Genomic DNA, 26,239 nt, shown 5'->3' on the forward strand with positions numbered 1-26,239 from the left:
AGAGTGTCACACATAATTTGCTGACTAAAAAATCAAACTGATTAGTTGCTGACAGAAACCTCATCTGTTCTCATAACCAAACATGTATAAATATAAAAGTTATTTAGAAGAATTAAACACACCGTAACTCAAGACTTCAAAGTGGGGTAACTAGAACACCACCCATAACCTGCAGATTACACCTAAAGCAGGTACCGCAGCATCCACAAGCCCTCCTCAAGTTAGCCTTGATCTCACGTGGCCACACTAAGTACTTTCATCACCACAGAGCTTTCAGCCACTCTCAATGGAAAATGCTGGGAGTAGCTTGAGAAACACTTCTAAATATTTTAATAACAATTACATCTCTCCAAGGCTCCTACTCCAAACCTAACTCAACAGCTAACGATGTTCCCACATTGAATGACTTGAGAACAGAGCAGGCAGAACTGCCACGTTTCTGAGGAGAAGGAAGCCTCCTCCATCATGTCTATAACAGATGCTCGGATGAAAGCGGAGGAGCAGCTTACTCCCCCACCCCCACCCCCCGCCGAGACCCGCGCCCCGGATCACTCCGGGTGGCTGTGAATCAGTCTCGGTTTCAGACGTGAGAGAGGACAAGCCCTCCCTGGGTGTGTTAGAGCTGCCCCGGGTGGGGGGCGGGGAGCTCCATGGAGGGGACACCATCTGCTGGACCCCCCCTACGTGCTGCCTGATGGAAAGAACAAATGACAGACACGAAGGCGCTCCATTCAGAGGAGGCTCCCGTCGTAGGCTCCGACCACCCCGAGTCTGACTTGCCTGTGTGACTGTCCCCAGAGCACAGACCCCCACTGCCGTTTCAGTCCGGTCTGAACACCAGGCCAGAGGCCGTGGACACAGCAGGATCCCAAGAGCCTGGGTGTCCACCGGAGGATGGAGGGACGGGCTCAAAGATGTTCAAATATATAAATTTCCAGGTCTCACAATGTCAGAATTCCAGAGGAAAGCTTCTGAATCTTATTTCTTAACTTTTCCTCCTCCAGGTTGGGAATCACTGACCCAGTCCACCTGATTATTTTTGCAACTAAGGAAATGAAGGGTTAGAAGTTTAAATAATTTCTGCTAGATCATAAATCATATTTTGGCGGTTAGGACAAAAATTCAGGGCTCCTAAGCTTAAAGATCTGTGCCCTTTCAGTCGGCTACGCTTGCCCAATAAGTAACGGCTATAATCTCAATTTTTATGTGTTTATACACACAAACTTCCTTAATCAACTATCGCTAGCTTTAAAAGACAGCGACGCACGTCAAAGCCGCCACACACTTGAAAGGAACAGGGTGAATTCGGGGTGATCCCAGCAGGCCACTGGGGACAGACGTGGGAAGCAGCACGAGCTGGGAGTCAGAGGCCCCTGCTCCTCTCCTCGGCACTCCCCACGTTCCCCCCAGACAGCCCAGCTCAAGACAGCCCGGGTGTCTAAAATGTGCTACAGTTTTCACACACCGGGACCCTCAATTCACACCGATCACTCACCTCCCCCCACACCTGCCGACGGTCTAGTTCCCTGATGCAAGGATAACCCACTGCTCTGGGCTTACTCGGACACACTTCTCAGCAACTGTGACGGAACACTTTTTTTTGCCTCACTTGCTGAATTTAGAAGCTACCCCTAGAATAAGACGTGACTCCACCGTACTGCTAAATTATCCCTGGCTGCCTGGCATTGCATAAAATTGGTCAGACATATTGTATTAAAAAAAGTCCCCTCCCATTCTAAGGATTTCTGTTACAAAACAGGTCACTGACACGAAAAAGAGAACAATGACTTCAAGGAAAACAATGCCAATCTAGAAAACACACTGCCTATTAAAGAACGGAAACCTGCAAGACCGTCTTTCTTTTACTCTGCTTCAGAATTGCTCAGGACAGAAAGGCTTTTAACGTCCAGGAAAACAGCCAAGTAAACCAGAGATAAGGAGAACGTAAGGTGGTTCAAGGGTGCGGCGTCTCCAAGGAGAAGGTCATCAGCAGCCGTGTCCTCGCCTCAACACCTTCAGCTGTTTGGTGCTGACAGAAATAACGGTGCAGCGAGAAAATGTTTGTGAGGGAATGATGCCAGTCAGTCAGGGGGATTCTAAAGATGCTCTGGGGTGGGTGAGATGCCGCAGAGCACAGGAGGTCACTGGCCAGCCTCAGCAGCTCTGCCTGCTGCGTCTGCAGCCCTGGCACGAGGAGCTCTGGACACGTGGGTCCCGGGAGCGGGGCATGGAGGAAAGGTCTGTGGTCTGGCTGCCGGGTGCCCAGGTGCAGAGAGCTGTGAGCCCCAGACATGGAGGGGGTTCTGCCTGCTCTTATCATCACAGTGGTCTCGTGTGTGAAGTGGAACTGGCTGTTCTGCGACAGAAAACAATTCTAATTTTTACTTTCTGGCTTAAAACGAATATCAAGGCATGGAAGGAAAGGAACATCTAAGCCAAAGGCTTTTAGTTACCAAATAGTCTATATATTTTAAGTTCTATAAGTTTGTCATTTGCAGTACTCATTCAGTTTTAGGTTTGTGTATATTTTCTCTTCATTTTTTTACTTTTTTAAAAATGTTGTCTTTTCAAGAATTTTGTTGAGATATAATTGACATACAATAAACTATAGGTTTATGTGTATTTTCAACTTCTTGATTCTTGGTTGCTTACAATGCAAAGTAAAATGGAAAACAAAACCCATAATCTCCATGCAGCTTCTTTCATAACACATGAAAAATATTTGATTCTATCGTCATTCCATGGACTCCTTTACGGATACACCTAGTTATAAAATAAAATGGACAAGTATTTTTTAATCTTTCTAATACGAAGAGAGACAAATGAACAAAACATCTCCAAGATGCTAAAAGCACTCAGCTTGTCTTTAAAGCAACCGTGGAGTTGCCCTTCCCCACCTCCAAGCCCTAAGTCTGAGAGAAGTAGGTATGGATGGGAGAAAGCACCTCGGGAGGAGGAATTTCAGCACTGTCACACCACATCCCAGGGCCCAGCGCGGCCCCACATCGCCTGCCCTGCGTGACCTCCACCAAGGCTCCCAGCGGTGCCGGGTCACAGGGCCACCCCTCCCTCCAAGCTTCATCATCCTGGTCACTGGTGCACACCTACGTCCCAAAGGACCTGCAAAGTCCTGGCACAGTGCTCAGTACCTTGGTGACACCAAGTATACCTTCATTCAGTGACAACAGAAACACTACTCTCTAAGACGGAAAAACCGTCCCTCGAGTTGTATTTCCAGGCAGGCAGGCAATCACCCAAGGTTCCCATCAATCAGGCCCTGTATGGGACACAGGGACAGAAGTATAATAATTGCACCTCATCCCCTTTTCTTGAAGGCATTATGGTCTTCTGAATAGAGTGAAAACTATTTCAGAGAAATCCCGGAAGGCGGACATCCACATGCTAACGTCCACAAATCTGGCCAGAAATGACTCATATACTGGGACAGGGTAAGAACCGGTTTCACCCGTTGTCAAACCATTGGGTTATTCCGTGACTTTTAGGAGTTAGTGTGCATTTGTCTTCAATGGCAGTGACTTTGCCCTGAGCTGTACCTTGTTTAGATACAATATACCGGAGTCTGTAATGGGCAAATAAAGCCAGCTGGTCACAGGACACCTCAGCTGTGAGCAGCTGTGTGGCCTCAGGGAGCAGGTAACCTGCACAGGCACCAGAGACAAAGCTTTAGAACAAAGTGAGTGAATCCTGTCCTCACGCCTCCAGAAGGTACAGCACACAGGACAAGCACTTCAACAAGGAACATTTAAAACAGTAATATCATTAAGAATGTAAGTACATTTTGAAATGTATTATTTTTCCCTGATAAGTCTATCACGTAAATCTGTAATTAGGGACTTCTAAAATAGCTAACTTTTTTAAAAAAAAACACAATATGCTGTAATTATCTATTAAGTCAACGAGTACTTAGGGACTCCTAAAACTGCTGATTACTTGCTTGCTATATTTTGGAAGAACGAGTACTAAAGATTCCTTCGGAAATTCTCCTTAAAATAGAATGAAGTTGGAAATGTGCTGTTACCTGGCTAAGCTAACCATCTGCGTCATCTTCCTTGGAAAGACATCTATCCATCACCACGTTTATTATTCCCATCTGGACTGTAAGTGCATTAACTCCTGTTTTATAATCTAAGTGAATTTCCATCTCTGACAGAATAAAACCTTTCTAATTCCCAATTAGAAATTGGGTCCCAAATGTTTTTAATCCCAAAGGTCCCAAAGAGGACTTTATTATTCATCCATTTCTTAATGTAGATTTAAGTCGTTCAACTCACTTAACAGGATAAACGATGTACCAGGGCATACAGTCTGTTTACAATTCACTGTCATATTTATACATCTGCTATGTAACGAACTAAATGGAATAAAAGCGAGCTATATCTTTTATCAAGTTATGTTCTATTATGCTTATTTATGTTTAACAGTTGAATAAATTAGCAATGTTCTCAAGGTCCTCAATACAAATTATAAAGGACCTTATAATTTATAAGGTTATAGATATTATTAGTGTAGTTTGTACTACTATTAATATACACTTGGCTTCATAATAATGTTTCATTTAATTTAATTTGTAATCAAGCATCATAATTACTTCCAAATATAAATCAAACAAAAGCTAAAGAAAGAACAATGACATGATCATTTAGACATAGAAGCCAACTAGGAAATCTCCTTTTTCTGCCTGTCAGCTTCCTATTTATGAAAGATTCCTTTGTTAACTGTGGGGGGTGTTTGGCCCATGCGTCTCCTTCTAGGCCTGAATAGACTAACTGCATAGCTACCACTCAAGAATTCACTCCGAAAAAGGTTCAACGCGAGAGCCCAGGCTGGTCTCTAGAGATGCTTGTTGTTTCAGCATAAGTGATTAACCAACTCTTAGATAGAGAAATGGACAAACAGATAAATAATTACTGGAAGCCAGACACTGGGGAAATGCTGACAGACACTGCACTTGTGAAGCTTACAGTCTCATGTGGATTAGTGACAAAAAGCAAGGAAACAGACAATTACAGTGATTACATATTGTAACATCCACAGTGGAGCAAAGGAAGTGGTGAAATGGAAAATCATAGTGATGGTGGCCAGGGAAGGCCCTTCTCAGAAGGGACCATTCGAGATGAATTCTAAAGGGTAGGAAAGAGTCACCTCTTAGAAGAGCAGATGGACCATTCTTGACAGAGAAGATGGCATATGTGGAGGCCCTGGGGTGGAAAGAATGTGTGTTTGAAAAACTGAAAGAAAGGAGAGAGTGGAGCAGAAGGAGGTGAAAGGAGGACAAGGAGGTCAGAGGTGTGTGTGCTCACCTCACGTTTTCTCTCTCTTCCTGCACTTTCCCCTCTGATCTCATCCCACCCCTCCTCAGGCTGGCACTGAAGTGGGCATTTATTTATGAATAGGGAGCCCCCAAAGAAGGTTGGGGCAAGGGTCCGCTATCTGCTTCCTTTGGTATACTAACGAGCAGCTGTGCATTGCTAGGAAATGATCCCATATGGCAGAGGGCGATGGTGTAGCAGTGGCTAGTGGCCAAGTTAATGAACCCAACCTGTGCGGGACCAGAAGGGACCCAGAAGTTCACCTGTGCCTTGGTGAGGAGGCTCGGGGTCTCTGAAAGGGCGGGAGGGTAAGCAGAGGCCTGGGGTCAAGATACAAAAGCCACATAAAGAGAGAGTTGAGGACTAGAGAAAACATCCAGGACCACACGACTTGGGGGCAGTATCGCAGGGCAGGGACCCAGGGGGGTAGGGGTCCCCCGGGCCCAGGAAGGACTCCTCTTTACAGAGCAGTGAGGCTCATCAAGCCGTTTTCCTAGAAGCAGCTGCACACCCTGTGAGCTGCTGATGTGCACGGGCGATGTACTCTGACTGCAGGCTCTCCAGGCACAAGGCTGTGATGCAGTGTCATCTATTTCTGTTTTGGCCCCCTCTTCCCATCATGCCTCCTGCAACACTGCCAATGCTGCCAAACAGAGGGTGCCGTCCCTTTCTGGGAGGCCAGGCTCAGCACTGCCAGAGGCCTCCCCAAGGCTGGAACCTCGCACCCTCCCCTCCTAAGAGGGGTACGGGAGGGGAGCCTGACCTGATTATACAGGTACACACTGTGGGTTCCATCAAGTTGGGAAGAACTTTCCGACCAGGGCCAGAGGCCCACCTTTGTCCCTAACAAGGTGGGCAAACCACTGTGTCTCTAGGCCCTGAATAATGGCTGGGGGCTTGAGGAGCTCACAGGATTCTGGCAGGTTTACGCTCTACCTCCACATCATTGGGGATTCCCAAGGATGAAGCGCTTTTTCTAGGTTGGCTGGAACTGGCCGAGAATAAGAATCAAATCCTCTCTCCTACGCCTGCTGGGTCCTGTACCCCCACTGAGAGGGTGGTTTGTTCCTCTCAAGCTGGGATGGGACACTCACGGCACCAGCGCAGAGGCCAGCCCATCTGCCGGGAGGCTCACCTGCTGGGAGACGCTCTCCCTGGAGGGCTGCGGCCCCGTGTCACCCCACCGCCACCAGCCGCTGTCATGGCACGTCGGTACTTTGCCATTTCAGAGAAAAGCTTTAAGGATCCCGGTGAGCAAAGTCTATTAGTTACCAAGTGGTGCATCCAAATCTGCATCTAATTAAAAAAATGATTCTTTTGTCTCCAGCTACATCTACCTTATTAGAGGCACTGGGACCTGTCCTATTTGTATTTTATTATTTCTATTCCTAACTTAATATATTAACAAACCATTTCCATGCAGTCGAATATTTCATTCAGTGTAACTCTGATTTCTAAGAGTGTTTAAAACAGAGCTGAAGGGGCAGGGAGGTGAAATAAGTAGAGATGAATGACATTTATAAAAGTAGGAAGTCAGGAAAATGACAGGCAGATGGGACAAACATTCACTGAGGCCCACTGAGCAGGGCGGACAGAGGCCAAGCCATCCTGGTCCACGGGGAGGCTGGGGGGAGTCGTGCAGGGGGAGCGGAGGAGGTCCGGCAGGGTCGGAGGACCAGGCCAGGTGGCTGGTTAGCACACTTGACTCTGGACCCATCCCAGGCATTTTCTCACACATATCCACCACCTGCAAGAGCTGCAAACAGTCGGAGAAACAGAGGCGAGTAACACACAGAGCCTGCCCCGCAGCCCCCGCAGTCTGAGGGAGCCACCGCTCCTCCAGCCAGCCCTGCCCTGCCGCCCGAGCCTGCCTGCTCGGGGAGGTGGGGGTGAGCCCGCGACGGGCGGCCCCGGCCACACAGCAGAGCGATTCTGGACAGCGGGACGCTGAGCACAGAAGCACATCACACCAGGCGGCTCAGGGGCCAGCGGGTGCAGGGGGCTTGTCTGCAGACGGGGAGGGCAGGGGCGGCTCTGGGAGGAGACACCTGTGTGGGCCTCGGAAGGGAGCACGGTGGCGCCCAGCTGCGAGCCAGGAAGAGCAGCGGCTCAAGTGCAGACACAGCTGGTGTGCTGCGGACAGCGCCACAGCCAGGGCGGCGGGCTGGGGATGCCAACCACAAACTAGCACTTGCCATCCACCTCTACAAGGGTTAAACCACGAGCTGCTGCGGCTGCTGACCTTCAACACCCCTGCAAGGAGTTCAGGGTGGGGATCAGGAACGAGGCCCTCTGTGCTCTGGGAAACACTGGCAGAACAGGTGTTCAGATAGTTAGATATTTTTCAGGAGACGATTTTACGAGCCCAACTCTTGCATCTCCTCATACCTAGAAAAGCACTAAAATCCTTCATGGTGACGTCTACTCCGCGTGACTAGCAGCAACCTGCACAAGACAAGCAGAAACGTTCTGCAAAAAATATGCGTCTGATGGCATGTACCCCCGCTTCACCAAAATCACATGTATACTGACCTTCCCCCTTACCTCTTTGGAGCAGTTCCTCACAGCTGTCTGGGATGCTCTCTCCTGGGCTATAGTCCTTATTTTGCCCCCAAATAAAATTTCACTCACAGCTCTCATGTTGTGCATTATTTTTTTCAGTAGACAGTGAGCAGGGACAAGAGCAAAATCCCTGGCGGGAGCTTCCAAGGGCCCCCAGGTGAGGCCCCCAGGTGAGGACTCCAGGTGAGGCCCCCAGGTGAGGCCCCCAGGGCGGGAGAGCAGCAAAAAACGTCACTTTAGCACTACAGAACAGAGGACAACCTCCTGTGGGACGACGAGAGTTGGTGAACCCGTGGAGACTGGGGGACCGTGGGGCCTGGGGAGGGCAGGGGAGCTCCAACCCCTTCCCCAGACCTCACTCTGTGCATCTTTTCCATCGACTGTTCCTGAGTTAGATCCTTTTATAATAAACAGGTGATCTAGAGAGTAAACTGTTTCTCTGAGTTCTGTGAGCCACTCTAGCAAATCAAACTTCAGGAGAGGGTGGCGGGAGCCTCCAGATCTACAGCTGGTCCTTCAGAAGCACAGGCGACAACCTGGACTCGTGACTGGTGTGTGATTGGGGATGGGGATGACGGGGAGCAGTCATGTAGGACGGAGCCCTAACCTCCAGTAAACAGCGTCAGAGTTGAGTTGAACTGTGGAAACCCAGCTGGTGTCACAGATTGCTGGGTGTGGGGTAAAAACCCACAGGCACAGTGGAATTGGATGCAATACATAGTCAGATTTTTATTTTAAAGAATAGCAAAGGGACTTCCTAGGTGGCGCAGTGGTTAAGAATCCGCCTACCAATGCAGGGGGCATGGTTCGATCCCCGCTCCAGGAAGATCCCACATGCCACAGAGCAACTAAGCTGGTGACCCACAACTATTGAGCCTACGTGCTGCAACTACTGAAGCCTGCACGCCTAGAGGCTGTGCTCCACAACAAGAGAAGCCACCATAATAAGAAGCCCGTGCACCACAACAAAGAGTAGCCCCCACTCGCCGCAACTAGAGAAAGCCCATGTGTAGCAACGAAGACCCAATGCAGCCAATAAATAAATAAATAAATTAATTAATTAATTTAAAAAAATAAAGAACAGCAAAGTTCTTTCCTTCTTAGTTTCATGGGGCTTATGGGGCCTGCTTAAGTCTAAGTCAGTCATTGTATATGTTTCCAACTGTCCTACATGTTTTTCCAAACTTGCTCAGAGATCAGCAACCCCTTTACGGACAGTGTAATTATAATGAGTACCTGGGAAAAAAATCACACTGCTTGTTTAAGTTTTAGGAAGCAAAGTCAACTCTCGATGTTCTGAATCAATGAAGAGAAACGGTGGCCCTTCGCCCTTCACCTGGCCCTGCTCCTTCCTGCGCGGCCTCTGAGCCCAGACCACCAGCAGCGGGCATTACGCGGGTCAAGGTATTTCATCTCCCAAGCCTGCGAGTCCCAGAGGTGAAGTAACTTGCCCAGAGGCACAGGCAGTCGGAGCAGAATGGAGACTTAAACCTATGTTTTTCTAACTCCAGAGTCTATCAGCTTGCTTCTCAAGCTTGGTTAATATCAGGCATCCCACTGCCTGGTGGATTTGTGGGTAAATAATTAATAATATAATAAAAGAAACGAGCTCTATTTAAACAAATTTAGCATCGAATGTGGCTGGGATTACAGTTTCCAAATGCTACGACTAAAAAGACCACCAAAAGGCATTCCTGTGGCTGCCTCATGTGGGCATGGGCCTTGGTTCTGATACTTTTCTATCTTTTCTAAGGACATTCAGGGAATGCAAAGCACAATAGAAAGATCCTGACACCTTAATGCTAAATCTTAAGTATTTAATTTTGATTCTACATGTAGAAAAAGTCCACCACGCAGGATTATATGTCAGATAAAACAGGCTAATTATGCCCTGTGGCCTGAGAAAAGGAGCTCTCAATCCGGCAGTGGATACAGAGTGCCGTGCCGGTGAGCACCTGGCCAGGGATGGTGGCTAAGAGGAGGTCACGGTCACCTGGCCATACAAGCTGGTGCTCTTCCCAGCTGAGTGGGGACATTCAGGTTGCACTCTCAAGAGGCTTTTCACAATTACCTTTCCAAGAACTTATATCTTTGTGATGGAATGTTATGAATTATTAAATATTATGGTCTTGGCCAAAATACACTGCACAAACATTTCTGCAGAGGCACGGAGCTATACAGCATGTATTCATCTTGGCTCAGTTTCTGCAGTGAGTATAAATATGTCGATTAAATGGCATTAGAAATAGATACAGAGGGAGTCGCCGGAGGGAGAGGATATGGGGATATATGTATAAATACAGGTGGTTCACTTTGTTGTACAGCAGAAACTGGCACAACAGTGTAAAGCAGTTATATTCCAATAAAGAGTTTTAAAAAAGGAAATAGATACAAACTCATTTAGAAAAAAACAAAATTTTAATTAATTCTAATAAAATCTGCATGAGAACCAACAAATTCTAATTGTGCTTACTTGTGGTATTTCCATCTTTAAAAGAGGCCATTACTCCCCCTCCACTGGTCCAGGTCACCTGTGCTCTTCTGAACCCAAGGCAACACCACTCTGAGAGCCTCGGTGGACTAGCCCTACGTCATTCTGCTCTGTCTTCAAAACCACATTAGCAATCTACATGTAGTGTTACTCACTCGTAGGCAGCTATGCGACTTTACTGTTTCATACACTTCTAACCTGCAGATCCCACAAACATAAATTGGTAGGTCACTGAAGGAAGAAAAAACTCACCTAATATATTTTTATATATTTTATTCCTTTGTTTCCAAGGCGTTTATTATAATTCTGAGCTAAAAATCTGCTGAAATACAGTCAAAGGAAAATATTCATAAAGAAAAGCAGATGAGAAGAATTGATTTAAAAACTGTCTGCCTCACATTTTCTTTGATTGCTCTTGTTTTCACAGAACACCCCTGGTAGACAACCTGCTGTGCTTTCTCTTATAAAAATTCACTAGAGTAAATCAATAAAACAGGTAAAGTTCAAGTCAGGTTCTGCCTCTACAAAATGACAGGGTAGATTACATGATCTTTAAGCCTTTTTCCAAGCCCTAAACGTTTAGTAGTCTTTGCAATGTTTGATCAACAAAGCTATCATATTATATATAATAAAGTACTGAAGGCAATTGTTGCATCGCATAAATATCACAAAAGTAAAACAACAGAGTACAAACAATGTCTGAAAGTTAAAACATCTGAAAATACCTTAAAATATTTGAAAATTAATGTTGGTAAGATGACTTTATCTGTTCATATATGATAAAATGTTGTGTGTGGTTTTACAGATCTACTTACAATATGTATTGGGTTAGCCAAAAATTTCGTTCGGATTTTTGCAAGACGGTACAGAAAAACCCAAGTGAACTTTTTGGCCAGTCCAATGATTACTTTGATCTGATTATCAAAGATATTGGACATACAAATTTGGTTTGAATTGTATGAGTAAATAAGATCAACACCTTGACTTAAATAGCACAGGCAGTAAAAGATTATCTGATGTGGCTGCTTGTACAAATACACCCATAAGAGAGGGGATAAGAGTGAAGATGCTACACGTGGTTCACACTGCGGAGCAAGTGCTCCTGCCAGCTCCTCACCACACAGGCATCTGACACCGACCTCGGGGTGTCACTTCCTGTAAATGAAGCCAAGAGAGCAAAGTATAGAAAGGTGACGTATTGTCTTCAAAATCTTATGAAGCCAACGTTCAACGTACTATGAGTAATTCTGTTTGGTATAAATGAAGTAATTCTGTTCTTGGTGGGAAATGGTGGAAGGGTAAGGCATGAGGTGAGCAGAGGAGAGACTGCGCCAGGCCTGGTACATGCAAAGGAGTCTCAAGTCTAAAGACACTGGTAAAAGCTTAGATTTGGGCTTTACACAGACTATTACAGCAAAGAAATGAGACAAGATAGTTACGAAGCAGCTGCAACATCAAAGCTAGACCCTCAAATTTTGTTTTGCTGGAGGACCTAGACAAATCATTTGTGTTTACTTTCCAGGGGAAAAAGATTCTGTGATAAATAAGTAGGGAAATAAATACTGGAGTAGGACTGTGTGTGTGTGTGTGTGTGTGTGTATTTTTGCTTTAATGATGGGGCCATGGATGATATATACTGAACCACACTACGAGCATGTCTTAAAGTCCAGGTATTTAAAAATTAATAAGACTAATGATGCAGATACGAATAATTATAAAACATAGGGTTAAACAAGTAACCATAATAAACTATATTAATAATAATTAATCCAAACACATTTATAACCAAAAAGCAAGCACAGTAGTAATAGAACATCATGACCAACTGAAGACATTCAATTCCCCCAAATTATAGAGAGTCCAATTACTTAAGTGCATGTACTCAAAACAGAAATTTTATAATATTGCCCAGAATACATGAAAGACTAACTTAAGAAAAAATTAAATTTAAATATTTGGAAAACTCTAGTCACCTATTCATCTTAGCAAAATTTCGAATTTTGTAATCCTTGATAACTCACATAGTTTTAGGTAAAAATGAAAATCTACAGAATATTACATCATTTCCTGACAGCAGCTAACATTAATTGAGCACATCCCATGAGCCAGACTGTTTTGAGGTGTTATGCAGGCATTTATCTCGTTTCATCATTATAGATTATGAGACCAACACACTAATATCACCTCCATCTTCTAGATGAGGAAACAGGCGCAGAGTCACACAGCCAAGCAAGCAGTGAAACTGAGATTCACATCTAAGCATTCTGACTGCAGATTTCATGCTTTCAACCACTAGGAAACCCTGTCTCTAGAACCTGAAGTTTTAGATCAGGAGCGTCTGTGTGACTCACTGACTAGCCAACTGCAGACCATCTTCTGCAGACCATTTGTACCTGTGATGAGAAGTCAAATGCAACAGCACAGGGATGGGAAGGAAGGGGTGGGAGATAGGTTCTGAGAAATTAAGAAAGAGAATCAGCAAGACTTGAAGACTGATTGTATGTGTGGGGGGGTAGGGAGGGAGCAGGGTCTAGAATGACTGCATGGGAAGCAGGAACTTTGGAAGCAAGTAGCAGCCAGGGTAGAAAGACAAACTTTTGGCTTGGGATGGAGCTGAGGTTCGATCCACAGACTTCGCCAAGCTTCTGAAACACTTGGGTCGAGAAGCCAGGTAGGCAGCAAGGTAGCTCAGAAGCCAGGCAGGCAGGTAGACAGAAGCGAAGCTTCTGAGACACTTGGGTCTCAGAAGCCAGGCAGGCAGCCTGACCAAGGAGTAGGCAACGGGGAGGCAGAGTGAAGAGAGCTGTCTCTGCACCTGAGATGCTGCTCCAGCCCCACCTCCCCTGAAACCATCCCCACCTGAGAAAGTAACCAGCATGAGGGATCAAAGAGGGCCTGCTAGCGGGTGGGGGTGGGGTGAACACAAACTGAGAAACAGCTCCCTGGCCAGATGGGTGGAAAATGAGGGAGAACAGAAAGTGGGATCAGAAAAAAATCACAAAGCAAATAGGCTAACCCTCCCCCCCAACATGGAACTGACCTTGTTCTCCCTGTTTTACGTTCTCTGTGTGCAGCCCTGCGCTTGCTAAAGCACTGTAAGTTACATGAGGACCTACACCTTATCCATGTGTAGTTTTTGAAGAATCTAGCACAATGTCAAAACGTTTGTCAAGTTATTAAGTGGGCAATTCTCCTCACTTCTAAAAGAAGTTAAGGAATTCTTTCAAAGATGCAGTTAGTCCTTTTAGATCTAAGGTTCAAGCATCCTTGGGCTGGTTCATCCTCATTGACAGGATAGCATGGTAGCTTCACCCCAAGAAACCAAAGGGAGGAGAACAGAAGCAGTGGGAGAACGAAGCAAACATAGGACGGAGAAGCTCCCAAAGCGTCTGGAACTAGTTATCAGTCATGTCAGCCTACTCTGATCACAGGAATCCTGCATACCAAAGAATAAAATAATTTGGCTCAAGGTTCATTAGAATTTAGAGTGGTTAATTTCCTCCTTAACTTTAAGTACCTAGAAAGACAGAAATAATGAAGATACTGATGTAACAGAAGGTTGTCTTTTTTCCTATTTTTACAACTAAAATTTTTTTAATTGCTGAAATTTAAAATACTTCTATTTTTCTAAAACTTTTTGAAATCTACTCTATAAAACAAACAATCAAGATAGGGTGTTTAGGAAAACAAAACCTACTTCAGTTAAAAGCAAAGGCCAAAATTAGGTGGATTTAGACCTGGCTCAGTTTTCCAAACTAAAATGTGGAAAATAAAGATTCTGCTAGAAAAACATTATCAAAATAATTCCTTAGTGATGATAACTCTTCATTTATATAAAGCATGTCTTTTGAGACTTAATTGTGAATAATTGGCTTTCAGTGTAGCTACAGTGCTGATTAATCAATTCACCTATGCCATACTGAGCTTTAAAATACTTATAATGACATGAAAAACACAGTGTTATGCTAGGCTTCAGGGTGAGTATTTAAAAAGCAACACCACAAAGAGCAAGATACTCACGATGCGGCACTTCCAGGGGGTGTCCTGTGACGTCACACCATCCGACCGGGTGAATGTCAGGGCTGTCCGCATCCATCCAGTAGTCAAACTTGTGGTCCCAGCCATCAAAATGGACCTGTTGGAAATGAGTACTTAGTAATCGGTACGTCACTATGCCTGTGTCAAAATATTAGAAAACAGATCGCTGAAACTGAGGTTAAAATAGTTGTAATCTCACATTACAGCTGAAACAATATTGAAAATGTGCTATGAAACAGCTTTCCATTCTAGCCACCAAAGGCTGTTGTACCAATTTTTCCAAGAAACTAAAGAAGTTGTTACATTAAAAAATCTGTCAAAGATTGATTAGAATTTGAAAGGACAGGACCAATCCATCTTCCCAACTAAGATATTTTATGACGTTGTTGAGAGAACACTTCCTGTCCTGCAGCCACCGCAAGAACAAAGCCAGCATCCTCAACAATGAGAGTCACCATGTGACACCAGGATAAACTGACGGGAAATGCACCAAGTAGAGTAAAAGGAAGCAATAAATGTCAAAATCCTGACAAAAGAGGAGAGATGGAGCTACTGGACCAACGGAGGTAACGAAAGCAGATAATATGTGCTGCTGAGGTGGAAGGATTAAGAGTTATCTTAATAGCTACTGAAGGATAAAGTATAAGTGGTCAGGAAACCTGAGGACAGGACAAGGTACAGCAAGCCTACTGGTTTTCACCGTTTCGCACCTCACCTAGAAAACACACACACACACACATACACACATACACACACACATCACATCACATATACACAAACAGATCTGAGAATAATTAAAATAAAGCCCAATGTCTGAAACAAAAAGCAATTACTTATTTCTGAAACTTATCAAACTCCATGTTCTAGAAGTTTCATATCAGTATGAAAGTATTAAATTTATTTATTTATTTTTGCAGAAATGGACTTTATATAGTCTACTGGCGGGAACACATTAAATAACTAATTAATTATAGTTATGCTAAGTACATTAAAGGAGAGACATTGGTGCCAATAAGTACTTAAGACATTTCCCAATGAAAGTATCAAATTTATTTGTGAAAGCATAAAAAGAATCATAGTATTTCATTATTATATAACTTTACTTATTCTCATGTATTTTCTGTTTCCATCAATTAAATGGAGACTCTATCCTTTTCAAATGCAAAATAATCCCTCATTAATTCACACTCTGAATGAAAAGAACAAGATGAATAGCATTATAATAAACTGAGATATGTTTATTACCCCCTCCCCCCAAAAAAGGTAAAATTGTATGCAGCAAGTGGCAAATAAAACCCCAACTTTTTTTTCCTCAAGATCCACTTTCTAAGCGTGTGGTTCTCAAAAGTGTGGTTACCAGACCAGCAGCATCAGTATCACCTGGACATGTGTTAGAAATGCAAACTGTTGGGCCCCAACCCCATCCTACTGAATCAGAACCTCTACAGGACGGGGCTAAGGATCTGTGTATAAACGAGGCCTCCAGACACATCTGGTGTGTGCTAAAGTGTGAGAACCAACAGTCCTAGGAATAACTTTCAAATCAGTACTTCTACCAGACCGAGGCTTCTGCACACGACAGAGTGCCCCTTCACAGTAACAACTATAAAACTGGACAAAATATATGAAATGATGATTTCAGACACTGGACAACAGGCAGCACAGAAATGTTATCCCTAAGTGTGCCAAGATGAGCCTTGGATGTCAGCCTGGAGACCATCTCCTCACAGCAGCACAGGCAGGAAAAACATTAAAAGGCAGTCAGGCTGTGCTGAGGGGACAAAGACTGCAGTTCAGAGCTGAGGAAGCAGCTGAAAATTGGAGGACAAAGACTGGAGAGGACAGAACTCCTAGAAGGGGACCCCAGAAGTCTGGGTGGGCCACTCACAGGAACTTGGCCAAGAGCTGGACTACACATGTGCAAGGTGAGACTTGGTGAAGCCAAGCAGAGAGCAGCTGATACAGAGCTTGAGACTAAGACAAAGATGCTGGAGGACACACATCACTGGGAGAGTAGAGAGACCGGAGTGGAGAGAGCTCAGTAATACTTTGAGAATTTGACTGAGACACACAAAAAAGGCTGTAGTGTTGGAGTAAGAACCATGTCCTAGATAAAGGCCACTCTAAACCAGCCCTAAAAAAGGTTTAAATTAAGCCTCAACAAGATTAAGAAGAACCATGAGTAATTAACTGTCTGATAAAACAAATTACCCTTTTTAAAGGAAAACAAATATTTGTCTGCACACTGTATCATTCATAATGTCCAACACATAATAAAAATGTCTTAGACATGCAGATAAGCAGGTGAACGTGAGCCATACTCAACTGTTTAAAAAGCAGTCAATAGAAAGAGACCCTGAGATGACCCAGATGTAATTAGCAGACAGGGACTTCAAATTAGCTATCAAAATAGGCTCAAGGGTTTAAAGGAAAAATGGTCTTGATGAAGGAACAGACAGGGAATCTGGGCAGGGAAATGGAAACTATAGAAGAGAAACAAATGGAAATTCTACAACTGAAAATCAAAATAAAAAAGTTTTGGGATGGGCTTAATAGCTTCAAGGTGGCAGTTAAAAAAAGGTGAGTGAACATGAAAACAGATTCATAGAAATTATTAATCTCAAGTACACACAATAAAAGATTTAAAAAACAAAAAAAGCACAGGTACTTATGAGATAATATCAACTGGTCTAACATACATGTATTTGGAGTCCTGGAACACAGAAGAGAAAGTGGAGCAAGAATAAGGGCCAAACAAGACAAACGTTGAAAGGATAATGTCAAAAAATCTCCCTATTCTGGCTAAAAATGCCAATTTTCAAGCTTAAGGAGGACGGCAAAACCCGAGCAAAATAAATAGAAAGGAAATAAAAACTAGGCAAATCATAGTCAAGCTACTGAAAATGAAAGTCAAAGGAAAAAGTCTTGAAAGCAGCCGGAGACACACAACAAATTCCATACAGAGGAACAATGACAGGAGTGTCAGCCAACCTCTCATCGGGGACAGCAGAGGGAGGGAGACAATGAAAGGACACTGTCAGAGCACCAAGAGGAAAAATCTGTCTGCCTAAGATTTTAAATCTTAGAAAAATACCCTTCAAAAAGGAGTAAAGGAATTTTCAGATAAACCAAAACTAAAAAAAGTAATCACCCATAGATATGCACTACAAGAAATAGCATGGGAAGGACTTCAGGCTGAAGGTAAATGTTACCAGATGGAACAACAATTTGGGGGAATAAAAAAGAACTAAGTAGGAAGACCCATTCTATCTGACTCCTACAATTACTGTAAAGCCACAGTCATTAAGACAGTGTTGCTCTGGCGTAAGGATGGACAGATGTATTTTTGGAACAGAATAGTGTACATAAGTTGACCCACATATATATAGTCAACAAACACGACAAGGGCATTCAAAGAGGAAAGGCCAGTCTTTTCAACAAACGGTACTGGACCCACTGGATATCCACATGTGAAAACAAGATGAACCAGCTGACATCTACCTAACTGGTCAGAATGGCCATCATCAAAACATCTAGAAACAATAAATGCTGGAGAGGGTGTGGAGAAAAGGGAACCCTCCTGCACTGTTGGTGGGAATGTAAATTGGTACAGCCACTATGGAAAACAGTTTGGAGGTTCCTTAAAAAACTAAAAACAGAGCTACCATATGACCCAGTAATCCCACTCCTGGGCATATACTCTGAGAAAACCATAATCCACAAAGAAACATGTACCACAATGTTCACTGCAGCACTATTTACAATAGCCAGGACATGGAAGCAACCTAAATGCCCATCAACAGATGTATGGATAAAGAAGATGTGGCACATCTATACAATGGAATATTACTCAGCCATAAAAAGGAAAGAAATTGAGTTATTTGTAGTGAGGTGGATGGACCTAGAGTCTGTCATACAGAGTGAAGTAAGCCAGAAAGAGAGAAACAAATACCATACGCTAACTCATATATACCGAATCTAAAATAATGGTACTGATGAACCCAGTGAAAGGGCAAGAATAAAAATGCAGATGTAAAGAACGGACTTGAGGACACGGGGTGGGAGGGGGCGAAGGGGAAGCTGGGATGAAGTGAGAGCGTAGCACTGACATATATACACTACCAAATGTAAAACAGATAGCTAGTGGGAAGCCGCTGCATAACAGGGAGATCAACTTGATGACTGGTGATGACTTAGAGGGGTGGGATAGGAAGGGTGGGAAGCAGTCATGGGAGGGAGGGGATATGGGGGTATATGTATAAACACAGCTGATTCACTTTGTTGTACAACAGTGTAAAGCAATTATACATCCTTATTCATAACAGAAACCAAAATGACCAGCTATTACACACCCCCGGGAACAATTTAAATTAAATGACTGACAACGTCAATTACTGGCAAGGCTGTGGAGTTCCCCGAACATTCATGCAATGTCAGTGGGGTGGTAAAATTGCACAATCACTTTAGAAAATGGTTTGCTATCCTTAAATTGTAAATCTAAACATATGCCTACTCTGCGATTCCTGGAAATTCCACCCCAAATAGATGAAAATACAAAGCTGTGTAAACAAGTGCTCCTTGCAGTTTCATTCATAACAGCCCAAACCTGGAAACAACCCAAATGCCCCACTTCAGGTGCATATCCATTCACAGACAAGTGTGATACAGTGACCACTATCGCCAGTGAAAAAGGATGAGCTGTTTATTCACACAGGAACATGCATCAATGTCAGACAGACACACCACATCGAGCACAGAGGACAGGCTCGGGAGAGAGCACACTGTGTGCTTCCATTTATGCCAAGTTTGACAACAGTCACAGAAAGCAGATCCCTGGCTGTCTGGGAGGGGGTGGGGAGCAGCACTGACCACAAAGGAGCACAAAGGAACAGTTTCTGGTATTAGAAACATTCCAAATCTTGACTGGGGTGGTCATTGTATAGGATATGCATTTCTCAAACTCATCAAAATCCATACCTAAAATCTGTACATTTTATTGTTTGTAAATTATATCTCAATAGAGCTATTAACATTTGAAATATTTCTACATTCAGCTGCTGTCATACAGGGCTGGGTATTCTGATCTGGTACTATATTTATTTATGGTGATATTTCAGCTCTCTGGGCACAGCCGAACTGCATGCTACTGCCAGTACCAGGCAACTAAAGAGTCCAGCTGCGAAAGGGCAAAACTGGCATCCTTTCCGGAATGATGCCTGCTGCTTTGGATTTATCAGTAGAGGGAAGTTTACCTAAGTGTGTATAATGTGGTGAAGGAGAAACAGAAAATTTTCTCAAGCTTTAATATTTCAGTGTCCTTCTCCTTTAATTTTGCAAAGCAATTGTTTATGTTTCAAAAGTAAGGAAACTGCCTCTATACACAAACAAGGCAGGCCAAGTGCTCCAGCCAGATCCTGTGTGCAGGAGAGCAAGGCCTCTCTATTTCAGCTCTTGGACCTGAACCTGGGAATCCTACTGTGGAATTTAGGTCTAAAACTGAAAAAGTGAAAAGATAATATCTTAAAAAAATGTTTCGAACACAAATAGACATGATTTTTTTAATGTACTCTAGTCAACATTTTCCCCTTACAATCATTAAGAAATATTAAGTTATCCTTTCCCAGGCTGTATGTAATTACAACGAAAACAGCAGCAATTTAAAATACCCCTTCCTAATTCAATGATATGAGGCCCCCTCCCCAACAAGGGCCATCTAAACTTGGAATACATAACCAAATTCTGTATCCATATATGTCTTTATGAAAGATATTTTCATATCTTTGGATCTTCATAATTTTGGAGGAAAATCCAATTTTAAGAATTCTAACCAGATGGTCATGTTACTAAAGGAGAGTGGCTCTTTTAGGATATTTACAAAGAGTTCTTTTGCGAAGCAAAGAATAATTTTGAAAACCAAATCATCTCCAGCACTGTATTTCACATATTTATAATTTTTCACATATTTGGGTTTGCATAAAGCTAAGTAAATATATAGACCCTTCTTGCTCAGATTTTGATAAACTGGAAAACAAATGTCAGAAAATCAAACTGGCCACTGTCTCAAGTTCTTATCCTTAAACAGACAGTGATGCTTCCTGACGGTATTACCACTATATGCATTATTTATCAATGGATGGTAAAATAACTCGGACACTTAAGCAGCAGATCAGCATATGAAAAACCAAGGACGAATCCTTCATGTAAATCCAGAGCTGGCCATTGTCTGGACTGGCACCATTCTTCTTGCTATGCCTCATCATTTACCATCCAGAACCCATACCGGGGACTTTCCCCAGACCCTGGAGCTTGGCCACTCTGCCTCCATCAACCTGCCGCCCCTACGACTCCTGGCACCTTGTCTCAGATGTTGTCAGATTCAAAAACCATCAGCTGAATAAGACACACGGTGGTAATTATCGCTCCTCACTGCTCCTTTGGGCAGCTGGAAAATGTGCAGTTATTTATCTGTCAAGGAACATTGGAGCTAAACGTAATGCTCAATCACAACAATTTTATTAGCCTAAGTGATTATTATACTTGTTTGCTCCTGCTATATAGTTTTAAAATTTTTAATTTCCATTTTAACAGGCTTATTGGATATGTGTATTTTATTGTCAGAGGCCTCAAATCTATTTTTAAAGGCTTATGGTGAATGAATTATAAGCATTTATACATGATGCGAACTTTTTTAGGAAGAGGCTCTACTGCACCTGAACCCGTCTAGCTTTAAATGAATACATTTTCAGTTAACTAGACTTAGCCTTAAATTTCATTCTAGAAAGGAGAGCGGAGTTTTTATATTATCCCAGTACCCATTACTCATAACTAGTGGTGCTAATAAGACCACAGTAAACTGCTTCCAGTGGTACAGGGCTCTGCTGCGGGTCGGTGGGGGATGCGGGAATAGCACTGACGTCAGACATTTGTTTGCGGCAAGACGAGAATGCTCGTATCGCGCCTTCAAAACACCCCACAATCTAAGAGCAGACATGTCCGGCAAGGCGAGGGGATTCACTTTTGTTGTGTGCTTACACAGTCCAGGCATAGTTGTAAAATATATATATATTCTCACTTAATGACCACTATACATTATTTTCATAGATGATGAAAAGGGACCTTTTAAGAGGCTTGTGGAGATCAGACAACCAGTAAACGGCAAAGCCAGACTTAAGCTGAGAACAGTATACTGACAGAACTATCCAAGAATAAAAATTCTGAGGCTATTTGGGATCAATGTACCTAAGAATCTATTGTAGCAGAGGTAAATTACATTTTTAAAATATAAAAAGTCATTTTTTCCATTTGTGAGACATGGATAGATGCAGAGACTGTCATACAGAGTGAAGTAAGTCAGAAAGAGAAAAATAAATATCATATAATATCACCTATATGTGGAATCTAGAAAAATGGTACAGATGAACTTACCTGCAAAGCAGAAACAGAGTCACAGATGTAGAAAACAAACTTACGGTTACCAAAGGGGAAGGGAGGGTGGGATGAACTGGGAGACTGGGACTGACATACAGACACTACTATATATAAAATAGATAATTAATGAGAACTGACTGTATAGCACAGGGAACTCTACTCAGTGCTCTGTGGTGACCTAAATGGGAAGGAAATCTAAAAAAGAGTGGGTATATGTATACATATAAGTGATTCACTTTGCTGTATTGCAGAAACTAACACAACATTGTAAAGCAACTATACTCCAATAAAAATTAATTAAAAATATAAAAAGGCATTTTCATAATGAAAACAAAGCAACATGGAATAACACATGGCTACCATCCAGAACTACCTACACTTTTGCACATTAAACATTAATTCCACGCTGAGCCAATCTGTGTACATGTCTATCCAGGCAAGGACTGCAGGGAAGGACCATGAAGGAAAAGAATTACAATAAAAAAAAGTGGATATACTTCAAAAAACTACCCTCGCCACGTGTTAGCTCCGTTTGACACAAGAAGCTACTGAGATACATAGGGGTCAAGAAATGCACCCGCATTTCCAAGTCACTGATCGTGATTTGAAAGCCCCGACTTCCCTGAGCTACTGCCTCCGCAGTTGGAACTGCTGCCCCTACGTTCCTTCCCATTCTTGGAAAATTATCTCTGTTCCCTTCCCTGCTAACTGCCCCGAAGCTCATATGCTCTTTCACAAATACAACTGCCTCATCTCACATCTAGTCCCGTCCTATAATAAGCATTATAGAAAAAAAATTTTAATCATTAAATTGGAAAATCAATAGTTTCACTATAGCTATTCTAAAATTCTTTCGTTTTTCAAGGCCACTGCCTAATTCATCGTATTTTTTGGGATGTGGTTTTCAAACTTTAGTAATAAGCAATATACCAACTGCTCCCACCCCCACCGGGACTCAAATTTGTGGCTGGGGGAGTGGACATCAGGAATAATGTCTGGAAATCACATTTTTTAACTACACGTCCGAGGTTATTCTGCTGAAGATGGTTTCTGGATAAAAAATTTTGAAATGCCTCTTTAGAGCTTCACCATGGCAACAAGTTAATCAACTGAAGTTGCCATCAAACTCACAAAGTCAAAGCCATCAAAATAACTTATTTTTTTAAAAGTCACAGACCTTTTTTTTAAATTTTGTAAGACAAAGAATCCAAGAGAAACGTGGCTGAGGGCCTAACGCAGAGGACATTCAACTCCAAGTGTTTCCATTTGTGATAAATATGTCTACACAAGTTTCCACTTCCCTATTTCTATGGTTACTGTTATAACAAATGCAATTAGTTTTCCCCGTAAGATACGTTTTTCCCATGGGATTCTTGCAAGAAATAAAAATGCCCAATTTCTAACAGCATCCCCAGGGCTTTAATCCTTGTTAACAGATCTTTAAATATTTCATCAGAATTGGGCAGGAACCGCCACATTCGGGGCTCCATGGCCACAGATCTGCGGGTGATGCCTTAGGAAGAAATACCTCCTTCATAAGCGGTGTGAGGACAAAGGGTCTCAAAATCAGTTTATGGTTATAACTAACATAAATATTCTCGAGAGCTCTGCTGTAAGAGCTGTAAAGTTTTAAGCACCCAGGTGGCGCTGGCTGCAGGCTCCCCGTTAACGTAAAGGCCGTTCCCTCTGCTCCCTCCCCAGGCTGCTGCCCTCCCCCCACTCGGGGCACCAGCCCTCACGGTGGACACTGTGTCAGCAGGCGCCCTCCAGTCGTCCTCATGTGATGGATTTCCACTGTGGATCCTATATCACATCATCAAGGATTTTCTATTAAATCACACCATATAGGATACGTACTAGATATTTCAAGCTCAGTTCCAGATCACAGCAATAAAGCGAGTATTGCAATAAATTGAGTCACACCAATTTTTTGGTTTCCCAGTGCGTATAAAACTTATATTTGCACTATACTGTCGTCTAAGTGTACAATAGCATTATGTCTGAAAAAAGACAATACATACTTGACCTTTGAACAACACGGGCTTGTATTTTTTCACTAAATAGGGACTACAGTACTACAGGATTCCCTCAGTTGAAATTGCTGGTGTAGAACCATGGGTACGAAGGACCAACTGTAAGTTATCTGTGGATTTTCAGTTGCTTAGGGGCCGGCACCCATAAACCCTGCATTGTCCAAGGGTCAAGTGCACACAACTTAAAAAGAAACGATGTTGGGAAAATGGCACCAACAGACCTCATCAACGCAGGGTTGCTGCAAATCTTCACCTTGCAAAAAACACGGTATCTGCGAAGTGCAACACAGCTAAGCATAATAAACCTGGGTATGCCTGTATGTATACTCATTATCTATAAACCACTAACCCGAAAAGGACTCGAGCTGCTTACAGTGGAAGACAGGATTTCTTGTTAAGAGCAGTAGGACATGAGGCACATGAAAGAGAAGAAAAACTGGTTATATCTTGAAGGGCCACATAATTTACTGTCCAAATGGGACATTTTTAAGAGTAAGAGAGAGGAAGCACTATTAACAGTTACATAATTACAACAGGACTAACCCAGGACTGTCCCAGGTAAACCAGGATGTGTAATTTCTCCTGATAGTTAAGGATGATTGCTGCAAATAAATAATTCCCAGAGAACCAATGGTGAAGGGGAAATGGTACACAATTCCAATTATTCAATGTAATATGGAAAAGCATACATCAATTAGTCTAAAAGTTCCAAAATTTTCACTGACAGGAATTCACTGTGCAGACATTTATACATAAGGAACACTGAGTGACTCAACGGGCAATGACGTATGTAGTGCATGAATAATGATACCGGGACAGTACCAGCAAAATGGAAATGTGTATATAAACACACACATACAGGAGTACTTGTGAACTGAGTGTATCAGGAGCACTGTTTCTAAAATTCTGAACCATGGGTGGGTAAGATACTTATCCTATCTATTCTCACAATTTACCTGTTAGTACAACATCAACTTTACCGGCAGGGAGTTCTAAATTGGTTATATAGATGACTGAGAGTTTTTATCATGAATGGGTGTTGCACTTTGTCAAATGCTTTTTCTGCCTCTATTGATATAATCATGTGCTCTTCCTTTTATTCAGCTGATTGATGTGATGGATTACATTAACTGATTTTCCAATGTTGAACCAGCCTTACATACCTTGGATAAATCTTACTTGGTCATGGTATATAATTCTTCTCATATATTGTTAGATTCAATGTGCTAATACTTTGTTGAGGATTTCTGCATCGAAGTTCATGGCAGATATTGGTCTGGAGTTTTCTTTCCTAGTACCGTTTTGTGTGGTTTTGGTGTCAGTGTTGATGCTGGCCTCACAGAATGAGTTAGGGAGCATTCCCTCTCCTCCTACCCTCTGAAAAAGACTGTGGAGAACTGTGTAATTTCTCCCTTAGACGTTTGATAGAATTCACCAGTGAACCCATGTGGGCCTGGTGCTTTCTGTTTGGGGAGAACTTTAGTTATTGACTCAATTTAATATACACTGGGCTATCGGTTTGTCTGTTTCTTCTTGTACGAGTTTTGGCAGATTGTACCTTAACTGGTCCAATTTGTGGGCACAGAGTTGTTTACAGTATTTCTTTATTATCCAGTCATAGCATCTATAGTGACGTTTTCTCATTTCTGCTATTTGTGTCTTCTCTCTCTCTTTCTTACTTAATAGCCTGTTTAAAGGGTTATGATTTTATTGGTCTTTTCAAAGTACCAAGTGTTGGTTTCCTTGATCTCTACTGATTTTCTATTTTCAATTTCATTGACTTCTGCTCTAATTCTTGTTTCTTTTCTTCTGCTTACTTTGAATTTCATTTGCTCTTTTTCTAGTTTCCTAAAGTGGAAACTTAGATTACTGATTTTAGATTTTTCCTCTTTTCTAATATACACATCCAATGCTATACATTTCCCTCTAACCACTGCTTTCACTGCATCCCACAATTTTAATAGTCTGTGCTTTGATTTTCATTTAGTTTCAAATAATTTCTCAATTTTTTCTTGAGCTTTCTTTTTGAACACTGTGCTATTTTGAAGTGTGTTATTTAATCTCCTTGTATTTTGGGGGATTTTCCAGTTATCTTCCTGTTTTTGATTTCTAGTTAAATTCCATACAATGTTTGAGACAGGTACGTATGTTTCCTATTCTTTTAAATATGTTAAGGCATGTTTCATGGCCCAGGAGTAGTCTGTCTTGGTGAATATTCCATGTGAGTTTTAGCAGAACGTGTATTCTGTAGTAGTTGAGTGAAATAGTCCATCAACAGTTGACTGAAGGTTTTGTTGGTTCAACTACATCCCTACTGATCTTCTGCCTGCTGCATCTGTCCACTTCTTAGACAGAGG

General features: G+C 42.7%; 1 protein-coding gene across 1 annotated transcript in view; it reads right to left on the reverse strand.

Moving 5' to 3' along the window:
- Positions 1-26,239, reverse strand: part of L3MBTL4 (L3MBTL histone methyl-lysine binding protein 4) — a 246,039-nt gene that overhangs the window by 146,814 nt on the left and 72,986 nt on the right. Inside the window, exon 10 of the mRNA XM_057698207.1 lies at positions 14,404-14,518. Coding sequence (XP_057554190.1) covers positions 14,404-14,518 — 115 coding nt within the window. The remainder of the gene's footprint in view (positions 1-14,403; positions 14,519-26,239) is intronic.

Source organism: Hippopotamus amphibius, chromosome 11, assembly GCF_030028045.1.
Source record: "Hippopotamus amphibius kiboko isolate mHipAmp2 chromosome 11, mHipAmp2.hap2, whole genome shotgun sequence".
In the NCBI taxonomy this organism is placed as follows: Eukaryota; Metazoa; Chordata; class Mammalia; order Artiodactyla; family Hippopotamidae; genus Hippopotamus; species Hippopotamus amphibius.